Source organism: Prionailurus viverrinus, chromosome D1 (genome assembly GCF_022837055.1).
Source record: "Prionailurus viverrinus isolate Anna chromosome D1, UM_Priviv_1.0, whole genome shotgun sequence".
In the NCBI taxonomy this organism is placed as follows: domain Eukaryota; kingdom Metazoa; phylum Chordata; class Mammalia; order Carnivora; family Felidae; genus Prionailurus; species Prionailurus viverrinus.
The window spans coordinates 70,706,860-70,723,476 of NC_062570.1; the positions used below are offsets into that span (position 1 = coordinate 70,706,860).

At 38.9% G+C, this 16,617-nt stretch overlaps 1 protein-coding gene across 4 annotated transcripts in view; it reads right to left on the minus strand.

Annotated features, from left to right (window-relative positions):
• Window positions 1-5,508: 5,508 nt before the first annotated feature.
• RRAS2 (RAS related 2) overlaps window positions 5,509-16,617 on the minus strand; it is a 75,418-nt gene continuing 64,309 nt past the window's right edge. For all 4 annotated transcript variants that reach the window (XM_047876860.1, XM_047876861.1, XM_047876862.1 and 1 more), the window contains exons 5-6: window positions 9,183-9,301; window positions 5,509-7,030 (exon numbers count right to left, since the gene is read on the minus strand). In XM_047876860.1, coding sequence (XP_047732816.1) covers window positions 6,943-7,030; window positions 9,183-9,301 — 207 coding nt within the window. In that variant the 3' untranslated portion in view covers window positions 5,509-6,942. The remainder of the gene's footprint in view (window positions 7,031-9,182; window positions 9,302-16,617) is intronic.

Genomic DNA, 16,617 nt, shown 5'->3' on the forward strand with positions numbered 1-16,617 from the left:
TGGAACCCCTGGCCCATCTGGGAAGGCTGGAGCACTGGTGGAAAACACCTGTATCCACTCCCTTACGCAGTGTGCTAGCACAGCCTGAGAGCTTCCACCACCTGTTACCGTCCTACGATGATACAAAAATTGAAAGCAGATGTTCAGAAACGTTTCCAGTGATTGCCAGTATAGCCAAGAGGATGATTACTTTTCTAAGTAGCTGATTTCTTTAAGTTACATTTAGCAAGGCTATCATTCCACAGCAGCGGAGAGGAGTTAATTCTTCAAACTGGCCATTCACCTCAGCCGGTCGGAGAAGCAAGCACGGAACCATGCCATGCTCGCTGCCCCATCAGAAAGGGATACTGGCCCGCAAGGTGTCAGCCTCTAGATCTCTCCAGAGCCTAAGTGTCCACATGGCAATTCGTACTTACAGACTTGTACACCTACCTACCTATGATTAGGTACCAGGCCCTGGCTCTTCCTGCTCCTCTAACATCCTATCAAGGAAGAGAACAGCCCCATCACCCTCTGATTTTGCCACAGAACTTCCCAGAATGGTAGCCCACACGTCTTCCACTTCCTTGCACTCCAATCACACCACGACCACTATAATCTGGTTCCTGCCAGATGACGGACACAAAACCTTCCAAGTTACCAGCAAGCATCTACGCAACCACACTGCCTCTTACCCTTCTGCACCTCCCCCCCTCCGTCACCACCCCAGTCTTTTACAGCCCTCCGCTCTGGCCACCCCTTTGGTTTCTTTGACAATAATCTCCTGGTTCTCTCCAGTTTCTGACTGCTTCTCTTGGGTTTTTGCTGCCTTTTAAGCTTTTATCCCCAAGTGTTCGTTTTCCCCCTGGAAGTTTTACCCTTGGATCTTCTCTGAAACTCTACTTCCATCCACTCCCGCCTGTTCACACATCAGCTCAAAACAGATAAATTCCAAATCTGCACTTGCAGTCCTAGCCTCTTTCTGCAGCTCCAATCCCCATTCCCAAATGCCTCCGGGACTAACCCCTGTACATAACCGCCACAATCACCATACATTTCTATCACCAGAGGGTTGCCCGTGTGTCCTCTTCATTGATCAAATGGTTTTTCTGCAAATGCCAGGCAAGGGGGGTAAAGCTGTGTACGTGGCACACATGGTTCTTTCTGCCCTCTCGGAGCCTGTGACACCCAAGTGCAGATGAGACAAGACAGACAAAATACTCACAGATGCCTCCGTGTCACTAAGTAAATACAGGGCAATGTGGTCAAAGAGAGCTCTCTGAGCAGGTGGCATCTAAATTAAAAGCAAAAGAATGAAACAGCTAATTGGAACAGTCAAGTGAATCAACGGTCTGGGAAATACTAGCATCCTATAGAGTGTAAAAAAGCAAATCAGCCTGAATGTGAGAAGCAAGGAGACGACAGATCCTGCAAGGGGCTGTCTCTGTGCACTATGGTAAGGAATTTGGATACTGGTCCAAGTGCATTGAGGTGATGACAGATTTTAAGCAGCAGTGGAACATTTAATTTATGGCCTGTATTTACAGAACAGCTTTGTGGGGGCAAAATGCAAATAAAAAGACTACTTCAAAGGCCATTGCAATAACATGGATGGCAGAACAAATTGGAAAGAGACAGATTTCATGACTCCAATTACCTCTTACCTGACCACTCTTCCTTAAACCTGCACTTCTCCATCATTCATATTCCCACCCGATCCAGCCACTCCCTGTTCAGAATCCTTGGCAGTTCCCCATTACCTACAGAAGGGCCATCCTATTTAAAGCTCTCCACAACCCAAGCCCAGTCTACTTTATCATTATTTTTCCCCACTGCACTTCAAATCCTTTTAGATTAAGGTTCCAATCCCAGAATACTCCCTGCATTCTGCCAAAATGTGTCTTTGCCTAGGCTTTTCCCCAGCCTTTCCACCACCTCACTCCTCTCCTCTCCTCCCCATCTCAAATCCCACCAATCCATCAAGCTCTGGCTAAAGCACCACTTCTAACTAAGAGGCTCCCTCAGATTTTGCAGAAAGAACATATACCATCTGCTGGACCGGACAGCTTTGTGCACACTTATTCTGCCTATACTGCAGCCCTGGCATTTGTTTTCTCACTCATAATCCTTCTCCACTAGATACCAAATAGTTTGTAGGAAGGAAAAGCTCCACATGTATCTATTTCCCCCAGAACAGCTAATGAGCCTTGCACAAAGACATTTGTTCAAATTAAAATACCTTGTTTCTAAAAAGCTCCTTGAAGCTTTCCATGCAGTTACTGGTTAAATACTCTTAAGTGGTCAAGAGGTATTGAAAGTAACCACTTTATCATCTCCTCCTATTATCTTCCAGTTATCTGCTTAATGGGATCTTTATGTACGGGAATGGGAAAAGAAATAAAATTAAGATTAGTGGTGATGAAAAGTCAGAAGAGGAACAAGCTAGACCTGAAGTATATACAACCTCATTATAGCAAATTTTTTAAGTCAAATGATAGGGGCCCCAGGGCGCCTCAGTCGGTTGAGCGTCCAACTCTTAATTTCAGTTCAGGTCATGATCTCACAGTCCTAAGATCGAGCACCACTGTCAGGCTCTGCACAAAGCGTGGAACCTGCTTGGGATTCTTTCTCTCCTCCTCTCTCCTCCCTCCCTCTCACTGTCTCTCTGAAAATAAACATTTTTTTTTTTTTAAGTCAAATGCTAAAGGAACCAATTTATATTACAAAACTTTGAGGCCCCAAATTTAGAGGAATCATCAATGTAAGATGTAGGCCAACAGGGCATAATGTCCAATCCTGAAATACTGTAAATCCCTAAACAAATGTAGAGACAAAATTAAATTCATGATTATCAATTCAGGAAATCCTGTTTGAAAGAATTTTCACATATATAGAGAGAAGAGGTTCTAAAGTTGGGAATGTAACCTCAAATGACAAATGTGCTATAGAGCAAGATTGGCAAAACGTGGCCCACAGATCAAATCCAATCTGCCATCTGTTTTTGTACAGAATGGTTTTTACAATTTTAAATGAATTTTAATTCAAAAGACGATTAATATTTCATGACATGAAAATGATATGAAATATAAATTTCAGTGTCCCCACATAAAGTTTTATTGGAACACAGCCACATTCATTTGTTCATAGATTGTTTATGGCTGCCTTGGTGCTACAATGGCAGACATGAGTAGCTGGGACAGAGACCATATGGCCCACAAAACCTAAGATGATATTTATATTAACTGTATGGCCTGTTACAAAACAAGTCTGCCAATCCTCCAGCTATAGAATAAAAAAATGGTCCCACAGGCAAAGACTTCCTCATGCCATGAGACTGGCCATTCTTTGTGAAAAAAGATTTGAAATTAGATTTCAAGACCTACAAGGCACCTCTGACTGTATAATGGATATTAAATGGGAGAGACTCTGGCTTCTGATAGAGAAGTAGCAGTAGCCAGATTTACCCTCCTACCGTAGACAATCAAAAAACTGGAGTTAATATGTGAAATACCTGTTTTCAGCCATTCTACACCAGGCAGCACAGGACTACCATCTCTGATGGTGGAGAATCAAAAAGGTAAGCCTTAAGATTGCCCTGACTTTCTGCCTAGAGGCACATTCCAGATTCTAGAGGGGATGGGGGATTCTAAGCAGGACATAATTGTTTTCCTAAGCTGAAAAGACACTGGGGATCGATCTGTCCCAGACACCAGGAGCTTGAGGCAGGTGAAAGTTGCAGGACAAAGTTCTGGAGGGGAGGCAGCTACACAGAAAAAAGAACTCCAAAAATATGCCCGGGGTCACCAAGTCTCTGCTTGATACTAAGATATGCATGTACAGGATGAAACTCCAGGAGCTGGGCAAAGAATGACCCAGGAGCTATAGACAGTATGGTTCCCCAGAGCTCACAAAGGCTGGGAACTTTTCAGTTTCCATTAGCCGAATCAGAGAGTCATCACTGCTTACGCAGGGCATTCAGTAGAGACACCAAAAGGGCCACACCTTAGTAGTAGAGCTAAACCATCCTGGGGGAAAAAAAAGATACTTGAGACTATATAAAATGTAAAAGACCTGAAAGGATTAAACTGAACTACAAGTAAATTAATTACCAGGGGAAAAAAAATCTTTAAATGAAGACAAGATCTAGGCACCCAACAACATAAAATACACAATGTCTAGCATCCAATCAAAACTTACTAGATGTGCAAATAAATAAATAAATAAATAAATAAATAGGCAAAAGAATGTGACCCATAACTAGAGAAAATTTTGTCAGTCAATAGAAACAGATCCAAAAATTATACAGATAAATGAGTTCCACAGACAAGGACTTTAAAAGAGCCATAAAAACCATGTTCAAATATTCAAAGCAGCCTTTCTCAATTCTCACAAGGATGGTACACAGCTAGAACCACTCCAGATGCACTGAAGAGAAGTTAATTCATTGCACACCACAGACAGGCATTAGGCTCAATTCTCTGGAAACTCAGTTGAGAGGGGCTGGATAAGAGAAATACATGAGCATAATGAGAGAAATGGATGATGTAAAAAAGAACCAAATAGAACCTCTACAGGAAAGAGAAAAGAAAACACAAGGTCTAAAATAAAAAATTCATTCAATGTGATTAATAGCAGATTAAATAACTGGGGGAGAAAACATTAGGGAACCTGAAGGTGTAGCAATAAAAAGTATTCAAAGTGAAGCACAGAGAGGGGAAAAAAACTCAACTGATATAAATTTAACCTTCAAACTGTGTTGCTACAAATCATCTATTCAGAATAAAATATTCTCCATTAAATCTGCCTATTATGTAGATAATCTCTTGTTATCTGAGGTTACCTGTGATAACTTTACATTTTTCCCAAGGCGCCTGGGTGGTTCAGTCAGTTAAGTGTCCAACTCTTATTGATTTCAGTTCAGATCATGATCTCACAGTTGTGAGACTGAGCCCCTCATGGGGCTCTGTGCCGACATCATGGAGCCTGCTAGGGATTCTCTCTGCCCCTCCCCCAGCTCATACACACATGCACACACATTCATATTCCCTCTCTCTCCCTCTCCCTCTCTCTCTCTCTCTCTCTCTCAAAATAAAAAGAAATAGACATTGTAAAAAATCCCAACTGAAAGTCCTAACAAAGACACGCGATGGTGCTATAATACCAAAACCCACAGGATAAATATGGTACCTTCCTGGGCAGTAATTTTAATTAGTATTCAAATAAATGTATGCACTTTGCCTCAGCTGCTTTAGGCTTTGTCTTCAGCGGTATCTCCTTTAGATATAGGGGTTTCTGTCAGGAGCACTTCATAGAAAAAGTTTAAGAAATGCTGACTTAATAGTCAAGAGACCCCTAAGAACACCAAGCCATTTCACTTCAAGTTCACCTGCCAGATAACCAATATTGATTTTTAGATTCAAACCCTAGGGCACTGTTGGGAAAAGGCACAGGGCTAGCTACTAAAATAAGTTTCTTCCAACACTCATTCCTTTGAGAAACCACCCAAATAACAAGTCATCAAACCTTCTCTTGTGATAACAGATCAGTTTTAATTCTAGCACCTGAAGCTATACAAGGGTACGCTTTATCAACTTCACGGGGCTGTTGTACACATTCAATAAAGTGACAACCGTGCAATACCACTTAGTATCTCACCATCAGGAACATACTTCTGAATTGTTGAAACACAATCCACAAAATTAAAAACAAAAATCAGAAGCCATCCACAGTTATACTAATCGTCAAAGAGAAGTTTTACACTTACTACTTGATAGAACAGTCAATACCTAGTACGGGACATCACAAGTGACTTCAGATTCTCACCCTGTTGTCGTCTACGGAGGAGGTTTCTCAAGCAGGTGTGTGACTGGCCAAAGGCGGGAGCCACCAGGACCAGGACCGGGATGGCAAGGACAGCTCTACCACAGTTTCTGTAGTTTTCACTGTTTTTTTCTTTGTCAGTTAAAAGTGAACAGTGAGAATTAAATACTTATCTTTACATATACACAAGGTATGCTGTGAAAGCATATTTGCTTACAAACATATAAAAATACTTGTTAACTAGTTTGATAAGAAAATAATGTATAAAAGTATATAGCAAAAACATTAATCATCTCTGACCCCGGAAAGATCAATTCCATATTTTATATTACAAACAAAAACAGTTTTAGTTTTTTTTGAATCCCTTATCCAGAAATACTTGAAAAGGAAGACAGACAGAAATTATTTATTTTTACTCTCAACATGGCTGTGAAAAGAGTTAACTTAAAAAGCCAAGAACATTGAAATGCCTAAATGCAGAATAAGTCCAAATATTTGGCCACAAAGAACATTATTATCATCTTTAGGAGTGGAGCTGTAATAAAGGCTTTATACGCAGTTTTTAATCTATAAACATAACAGGCATTTTGGTATTTTGGCCACTGGAAAACAAAGGCTGTAGCATCAGCAAAGGTCTGAGATGTCTCACTTCTGTGGATTCAATTCAGTGTACTTAAGGTTAACTAAAGTTGACATCAAAATTTTTAGATAGGCAAAAATTCACATTTAAAAACAACTCATGTTTCTATTTAGAGTAACAATAGGCAATATGATTCCAGAAGTTAAAAGTTAATTTCACAACCTATGACTTCAGCTTGGCAAACAGCTTAGGTTCCAAAACTGATTCATCCCTATTAAAATGTAAGCCCTTAAAAAAGAATATGTCTATGTATATAGATCATTATTTTTAAGAAATCAGATAATCTTTGAAGCAGCCTTAGTGTTTCCTTTAAATGTGTCTTGAAATGACCATAGGATTAGCTTCACGGAAAGGATTAGCCAGCTTCTTGGTCTAAGGCTACCACGGTGATCATTTGTGTCTAAGGCTAGAAAGGTACCAACACGATGTGATGTAAACCATAAGGAGAGGAGGAGACGATGAGGGCTTTTCCTGGCAGTTGGTAGCTAAAATTCAAGGGATTCTTAGAAAATGACACAATGGCAGCCTTTCTTGTCTTTTTCTTTCCGTGTTGGTTCTGGTGAAGGAGGACATTCCTGCTCTTGAAATTTCCTGTAAGACAGAAAAATCTATATAAAAATCTACCCTGCTGGTAACATATTATTACAAATATATTCTTTTTGGACAAGTCTAGTTTATGTGCATATGCTTCTCAATGTTGAATTTCACCTAGGGAATCGAAGCAAATCTTGGGGAGAGAGGCACAAGTGTTTCAACACCAGCATAAAGCAGAGCTATCTGAGCTCCACTCATAGGTGAGTCTGGAATCAGATGAGATACTGAACTCAATGACCTCTAAGTTCCCTTCCCACTTTGTAACTCCATTAACAGTAAGGTATACTTAAGAACAGACATCCAGGGGCACTTGGGTGGTTCAGTGAGTCAAGCATCTTACTCTTGGTTTAGCCTCAGATCATGATCTCCCAGTCTGAGATGGAGCCCTACATCAAGTCTGCTTAGGATTCATTCTGCCTCGTCCTGCCCCTCTCCCCTGCTAGCGCTCTCTCTCCCAAAATAAACATTAAAAAAAAAAAAAAAAAAGCAACCATTGCTAGAGTAAAATATAAAGTACATACCCATACAAGGTACACAGTTTCTATTCCTGTTTTGCCACTTACTAGCTACAAGTCAGCATTGGACAAGTTAGCTGACCTCTGTGAACCTCGGTTTTTTCAAAGAGAATAATAAAACTCTACCTTTCACAGTTGCTAGAGGTTTAAACGTGATCTTGTTACGTTTAAAGGCCTATCAGTGGCTGGCATAAAAAAGGCTTCCCCAGGGGCACTGGCTAGCTCAGTGAGGAAAGCATGTAACTCTTGATCTCAGGATCATGAGTTCAAGCCCCTGTTGGCTGTGAAGCCTACGTAAAATAAAAGTAAAATTAAAGTAATTTTGTTAATTGCCGCCTCTACCCACTTCTCCAGATTAAATGATGGATTTGGATATAGATTCTGAGGATCAAAACCAAGGACAAAGCATTCAAAAGGCAGTAAACGTTATTTTAAGAAGGTAACGGTTTGTGTGCGCATGCACACGTGTTAAAATACATAACAGAACTTGACAACCATTCTTAAGCATACAGTCCAGTGGTGTTAAATATATTCACAGTGTTACTACTACCACCATCCACCTCCATAACTGTTTACATCTTGCAAAACTGAAACTCTGTTTTCATTCAAAAATAATGGAACTTGCACTTTTAACAAACCACTAAAAAAATTAAGAACTATAATCTTTACTTTCCTTTCCCCACAAAGAGAATGCCCAGGCAAGGGGTTAAAAAAAAGTACAGGAAGCCCATAGCTCCACGTTTCTGTCAAGCAGAGAGACCCGCAGATCTAGAGAGAGCCCACAGGGAAGGAGGCGCCAAGCCACCAAGATTAAAAATAATCAAATCAAACCCCTCCCACTATACGGAAACTCAATCTTTCTCACACAGAAACTAACTCCAGGCCACCTGCCCTTCACCTCAAGCTTCCTGGAACCATTAACACTTTCTGAAGCGCAGGGGCCTTCTAGGCCAGCAGAACAGAAAAACCCTTTGTTATGAGGGATGTCATACTTCACACCACGAATGGGAGCACCTGGAGCACCACATCTCTACTACCTGGCTCCCGCAGCCTGGGAGGAGGTGGGGCAAAAGCAAAGCCTAAGAACACAGGCTCTGGAATCAGAGCAACAGATTCAAGTCCCAGCCCTGCCATTTAAAGCTGAAACTCTGAACAAGTTAGCTAACCTCTCTATACCTGCTCTCCCATCCAAAAGTGGGGATAAATGAAAGTATTTCGCTTACTGGGTCGTGGTGAAATTTAAATGTGGTAACACATGTAAAGCATCAGACACAGTATCTGGCAGAGATCTCCACTCAAACGTTAGTTGTTGTCATCCCTACCTTCGTACCACTGATACCACTGGAAGTGGTGTAGGTTGTGTGTGCAATTTTTTTTAAATCCGTGTGTACTCTCTACTTCAATATAATTAAATCTGGCTTTATATGTAGCAAGTTCCTAGTATACAATATGTACTTAATTAAAAATTTTTAACCTGTCATGTGCACAGAAGCATTTATACATATAATTTCCTGTTTCTTGCTAAAAACATTTAATGGTAATTTCTTTCTTACTTGGTGGTTTTAAAAAGCAGTGTGGTTGCCTGTAAAATTCTATAAGTTAAAACAAACACATCGTAGATGTGTTTCACTTACCTTATAACCCGGACAAGTTCATGGAAAGCTTGATCTACATTCATCCTAATCTTTGCTGACGCCTCCATGTATGTTACCTTAAGCTGTCGTGCTAACTGCTGTCCTTCTTCCTGTGTTACCTGAAATTCCAAGAGTTGTATCTGAGGTACAGAATTAAAAATCAGATCTGCTCCATCTAACCCTATGGCCACAGACTGCTCTCCTAATCTAGCCAGAGGCCAAGCTGATTTGTCTTAAGATAAACCAACAGACTTAAAAGCTCAACACATATTGAAGTCCAGCTCTGAAGAACAACCCAGAAGAACATACTTGTGACGAAATATTACCATGCAACAAGATTCCAGTCTGGTGATTACTCAAAGTATTAAATACAAGGGTGATAATTCTGGTAAGAAAAAGTACAAGGTGCTAGTAGAGTCTATAACCCTGCTGGGCAGATCAGGGAAAGCTTCCCCGAGGAATGACATTTAAACTAAGAACCAAATAAAGAGCACGGAGTTGGTTAAGGGTGGGGTAAGAGAGTATCCCTGACAAAAGAAAGGGCCTGTGTGAGGGCCATGGACGGGCGGTGTCCCAAGTTCCAAGAACTAAAAGAAGTCTAGAAAAGCTTAAACACAACAAGGCAAGAGAGAAAACTATCACGAAGAGCTGAGGATGAAGAGGACGGAAGCCTCAAGAGACTGTGGGTCTTCCTCATCTCAAAACTCCCTAATACCTGGTACATAGGAGACACTCAATAAATGTGAGAAAAAATGAATAATGATTATGATCACAATGCCTTTGTTATATTGAGACAAGAAGTGTGGCAGAGCTGATGACCTAAAATGGTAGGCCCGTCAGAAACATAAAATGAATATATATTATCCTACACATTTTCAGTGTAAAAGGTTGAAGTAGTGATATTTACTAAAACTGTTAAACTAAATTACATTTACATAGTGTGAATGAAAAAGATCTTTCTAAAAGAATGACTTCTGTTGCTGTCTTTGCCACAAAAGTAAACACCTGCAGAAAGTTAGAAAATGTCAACTGGGGAAAGGGATAGATTAAGGAACCTATCTCTTCTGGTCTCTTTTCAACGATGGACATTCTTCTCTACAAAAATGGGAACATGATTTTTGTATATTTGTGTTATACCCTGGAAATTGTTCAACTCACTTATCTGGATGTTCTTTTGTAAATTCCATAGGCTTTTCTAGATGAACAATCATGTCATTTACTAATAAAGACAACTTGGTTGCTTTCTGATATGGATGCCTTTCAGTTCTTTTTCTGGCCTCACCTCACTGCGTAGACCATTCAGTGCAGTGACAGCAGCATTCAGTCCTTCACCATTAAGCACACTATTAGTTGTAGGGTGTCACTGAAGATGCCTTTTAGCGTGTTAACAAAGTTTCTGCTATTCCATTTGTAAAGAGTTTTTAACAGTATGTTGAATTTTCTCAAATCTTTTTTTGTTCTGCATCTACTGAGATCATAATCTTTCCACATTAGTCTGTTAATCTGGTGAACTGTGTTGATTCATCTTTGACTGTTAAATCAACACTGCATTTCTGGAATAGACCCCACCTGAGTGATGATGCACTGTCCTTTTCATATATTGTTAAATTCTATTTACTAAAATTTTAAGAATTTTTACATACATGTTTGCAAGAATTATTGGACTGTAGTATTCGTAAATTTTTGTCTGGCTTTGGTAAGCCAGAGTAATGCTGGCTTCATATAAGGAGTTGGAAAGAATTCTCTCATCTTCAATATTCTGGAATACTTTCAGCAAAATCAGTTTGGTATAATTTACCGATGAATCCATCTGGACCTGAGGTTTTCTCCGAGGGAAGGTTTTTATAACCAGTTGAATTTATTTTATAGATACAGTACTATTCATGTTATCTATTTTTTTTCATGAGTTTTGATATTTTGTGCACCTTTTAAGAAATGTCCATTTCATCTAACTTGTTGAATTTATGGGTATAAAGTTTCTTTATAGTATGGTATTTCTTTTTATAGTATTTATTATCTTTTCAATATCTTTAACATCTGAAGTGATGGCACCTCTCCTATTACTGGTACTCTGTGCCCTTTGCTCTTTTTAACCTGGTCATTCTGGGTAGATTTGTCACTTTGATCTTCTAAAAACTAGGTTTATCTTTCTATGGTTTTTCTATTTTCAATTTTGTTAATTTCCACCCTTTATTATTTACCTTCTTCCAATTACTATGTCTTTAATTTGCTCTTTTTCTTCTAGTTTCTTAAAGTAGAAGCCAGTCATTGAATTGAGACCTTTCCTTTTTTCTAAGATAACTAATGCTATGAATTTCTCTTTATTTTCCTCTTTGGTAGCATCCCAAATTTTGATATGTGTTCTAAATATCATTCAGTTCACAATACTTTGCAATTTCCCATTTGATCATTTCTTCATAAGAAGGATAAATTAGAAGTTTGTTGGTTTCCTCATATTTAGAGGTTTCTTAGCTATGTTCTGTTACTGGTTTCCAAATTAATTCTCCACCATGGTCAAGGAACATACCTGGTCTCACCAGAATCCTTTTAAATTTATTGAGACTTGTTCTCATTTCAAAATAATGTGTATTCTGCTATTGTTGGGTGGGGCATTCACTAAATGTTCAGAATAATTTGTTCAACATTGCTGTTCAAGCCACCCATATCCTATTGGTTTTCTTTCTATTCAATTATTGAAAAGGGATGTTGAAAATTCTGACTGTTAAGTGTGAACATGTCAATTACTCTTTGCAGTTCTTTCAATTTTGCTTTAAGAATTTTGAAGTTGTGGTGTGCCTGGGTGGCTCAGTTAGTTAAGTGTGTGACTCTTGGTTTGGCTCAGGTCATGATCTCCCGGTTCTTGAGTTCGAGCCCCGGTTCAGGCTCTGTGCTGACAGTTCACACCTTGGAGCCTGCTTTGGATTCTCTCTCTCTCCCTCTCTCCCTCTCCCTATCCTCCCTCTCTCTCTCTCTGCCCCTCCCCCACTCAAGCTCTGATTCTCTATCAAAAATAAACAAACATTAAAAAGAAGAATTTTGAAGTTGTTATTCAATATATGAATGTTTAGGATTATTATGTTCTTAATGAATTCATCTCTTTTTCATTATAAAACAATCCTCTTTATTCCTGGTAGGTTTTTTGCTCTGAAATCGACTTAGTCTGATATTTATATTGCCACTTCAAGAGGCTTTCCATTAGTATCAGCATGGTATATCTTACCCCATCCTTTCACTTTTAACCTATTTGTCTTTTACACTGAAAGTAGATTTCTTGTAGGGTCTCGTTTTTTGGGGGTTGTTTTGTTTTTTAATCCAATTTGACAATGTTTGCCCCTTTTTTTTTTTTTTTTTAATGTTTATTTTTGAGACAGAGACAGAGTGGGTTAGGGGCAGAGAGAGAGGGAGACACAGAATCCGAAGCAGGCTCCAAGCTGTCAGCACAGAGCCCAACACGGGGCTCGAACTCCCGAGTCGTGAGATCATGACCTGAGCCGAAGTCGGACGCTCAACCAACTGAGCCACCCAGGTGCCCTGACAATGGTTGCCTTTTAATTGAGGTGTTCACACAATCTACCACCAATGTGATTACCGTCATCACTGAATCATCTTGGTATGTTTCCTATCCATCCTATTTGTTCTTTAATCTGCTTATTCTTTTTCTATTTTCTTCTGGGTTAACTATATTGCTTTTATGATTCCATTTTATGTCCTTTGTTGGCTAATGAAGTACGTACCATGTTATTTTAATGACTGCCTTAGAGTTTATAATACACATTTTCACTCATCAAAGTTCAAATGCATTCTGCCCATTCACATATAGTATAAGAGGCTTACTGCAGTTAACACATTTCTCCCTCCTACATTTTGTTATCTTTTACCTCACAACAGAGTGTTACCTTTTTTTGCTTTAAACATCCAGAGTATATTTTAAAGAGACAAATAACAATAAAAGTAATTTATATTTACTCACATAATTGCCATTTCTGGTGGGTTTGTTTTTGTTTTTTGTATAGATCCAAACTGCCATTTGGTATAATTTTCCTTCTTTTTACATTTCTTATAACACAGGTCTGCTGGTAATAAATCTTCTCTTCCCACCTTTTGCATATCTGTGGAGTATTTCACCTTCATTTTTTGAAACAAACATTTAGTGGGTATTTAATTCTAGATGAGTTTTCTTCTCTCGGTACGTGAAAGATGTTGTGTCACTATCTTCTGCCTTGAGTCGTTGCCCATGAGAAACAGTGATGACCACTGCCATCCTTATCTTTGTTCCTCTGTGCGTAGTTTTCTTTTCCTCTGGTTATCTGTCACGTTTCCTCTTTTTCGCTGGTTTCAGACAATTCCATTTTAATTTGTCTCATTCTAATTTTCTTCATATTTCTTATGTTCAGGGTTTGTTGAGCTTCTTAAATGTATGCATTTTACAGTTTTCATCAAATTTAGACATTTTCCAGCTGTTGCTTCTGGCTATTAATCCCACCCAGGGTATCTTTCATCTCAAACATTGTAGTTTCAATTTCTACAAGTTTGATTTTGATCTTTCTCCATCTTCCATGTTTCTCCCTAACATACTCAGTCTTTTCTCTAGCTTCTTGAACATATGGAATATAGTCCTAGAACTGCTTAAGGTATCTGTTCACTAATTCTATTGTGTGTCATTTCTGGGTGTGTTTCTACTCCTTGTTTTTTCTCCTTATTATGAGTCATATTTTCCTGCTTCTTGCTTGGTAATTTGAATGGATGCCTGGGTACTAGACTTTGACCTACTGGGTTCTGGATAGTTTGTATTCCTATATATATTCTTGAGCTTTCTTCTGGGATGCAGTTATTTAGAAAGTGTAGTCCTTTTTGTTCCATAGTGCCAGAACAGAATTACCCTAGAGCTAATTTTGCCCTACGACTGGAACACAACCTTCTGAGTACACTACCCAATACCCCAAGAATTAATGATGTTTTTCGTTCTGGCTAACCTGGAGCAGGAATTATTCTTGGCCCTATTTGAGCTCAAGGTATTGTTCCCTCTAATCTTTTAAGGTAGTTTGCCCTCCCAATTTAATATTCCATTTCTAAAATTCAGCAACTTAGTACAGTATCATCAGGTTATTCCATTAATGCAAACATCTAATAATTACACTACCACCTAGGAGTTGATATTGTGTTCCAAAAGGGTAGCAGGCAGGTTCTACACAGCACTAGTATACCCAAGTTTTTGTAATTTTTAAACTTCCCTGACTCTCTTCAAAATAGCTTATGCACCATAAGGCCTATGGTCTTGAAATATAAATCAATCAAATCAAGCAAGCAATTAACAACTAGTGAGGAAGCCAAGTAAGAAAAGAAAGCTTCACAGAAGCCAATTTTAAAAAGACAATTCCTATTTTAACTTAACATGGGAAATTCCTTCCTACAAAAAAATACCACCACGTTGTCACAAATTCTGTTCCTTCTTCCTGGGATGCCATCCCTTCTCTCCCAACCCTATACTCTTAATTTGTTCCTTAGTAATACTTCAAGACTCAAGCAATCAATAACTTCCCCCTCAGTGCTGATGCAGTTTTGGAACAGCACCCCAGAGCTCCCATCATGCCCTACAGTGAACAAAACTAAACACACTATACTCCAATTTTTGATGTTGCTTTTTCTCACTCTCCCACCATCATATCCCTTGTAGCTAGGGAGGAAGGCATATTTGTCTTTGTACATCCAGAGCCTAGAAGAGTACATAGTTAACGAAATAAAACATGTTAAGTAAACAGAGTATGACCAAATAAGTAAAACCTGAAATAAAAGATACAGGAAGAAAAATAAAAATTAATATTTGAGACTAGTCAATCTCAATAATTATTAATATAACTTTGGGGGAGGGACATATGTCCTCAAAAATTTTGCCATGTCTTTCAGCACAATTATTCTTCAAAAAGGTACTTTGTCCCACCCCTCCTGCATAATGTAATTCAGCTAGAGAGAAATGGCAAATGAGGTATCTTTATACAGAAAAAATAATGAATTAATGGCCTACATGATAAAATACTCCCAATACTAATTTTGTGCCTCATTTATTTATTTTTAAAGTACTGTCTCACATCACTGTCTTCCAGCAATCAAGGTCAGCAAAGTTTGTGCATACATTTCTGGTCAAGAAATCTCTAACCACATATAAAGCTGCTTTTGAGCTCACTGGAGTAGCATTATTTTAACTAAGAAGTAGAAATAGCATTGTTACCACCAGAGCAAGCAAACACAAAAATGAGCCAAAAGAATATTACATGGAACAAAGCCAAAGCTTTATGAAGCCAGAATCAACAGAAGATTGAAAGCTACACAAATAAGGATTTCCTAGATGTTCCCCAACCCAGAGAATTCTATAAAGATACCAAATACTAAACCTCATCTCTTGGATATTTTAATTTGGTGGGTCAGCACTACCCAGAAATGTTCTGTTTTAAGCAACAAAGGTGAATCTGATATAACAAATTCACAGACCTACATCTGGGAACCTCCAGTGACCCTCACTTCAAAGGCACAAATGAATATTAGCAGATATCCACAATAATGAGTATATCTAGTACTATGTATTTACAAATGGAGAGGAGCAAATATGAATGATGAGAACAGTTTTATCCAACAAACTGGGTTTAATAGGAAGAGACCAACAGAACCAAAACTTGTTTTTGTGGTTTTTTTTTAAATGCCTATTGTATAGAAAGAATCATCAAATTAATACCACATCTTGATTCACTGATGCCTTGAATCATTCAATTCAGCAAATATTTATTGAGTGTGTGTCTTTGTTCTACGTACCAAGGACAAAGCATGAACAAAACTGATCGAAAACTGAGAGGCCCTCATGCTACTTACATTCAATGGTTTACAGATCTTTAGATACAGAGAAGGCAAAAACAGGTAAGGCAAGAAGAGGACCCTGACTCTACTATTGGGGGTAGGGGTGAGGTCTTTTCCTGGGAGGCTACAGGGGCATACTGTGGTCAAGGTACTAAACAGAGACAGTGGGGGTTAGTACACTTGGGTATTATCCTAAGTGTAATGGGTTCCTTTCTCAAATTAACAGTGGCCACTAGCACCTAACAAGGAGGAAAGGAGAGGGGGAGGCTAAAGTAAGCCAGAGGAAGAAAGGGTAAGCACAAAAAGAACAGAACAGTCCATTTCCAGACAGGGCTGAGTCAAGGACAAGGAACTTGAAGTCAGAGATATAGCAAAGTCCACAATCCAAGCACACATACTGCTGTATTAAATTTCAGAAATCAGTACGCTATTATATGTACCTACTTTTACATTTTAGCAAGCACAAGCAAGTCAACTACCTGTGTTCTCTTCCTCCACCTTAGATAGAATAAACAAGATGATCAATGTTATTTATCTCTAAGGGGCTCGGTGTGTGGTAACTCTAACCATTCAAATTCTTCTTATTTAA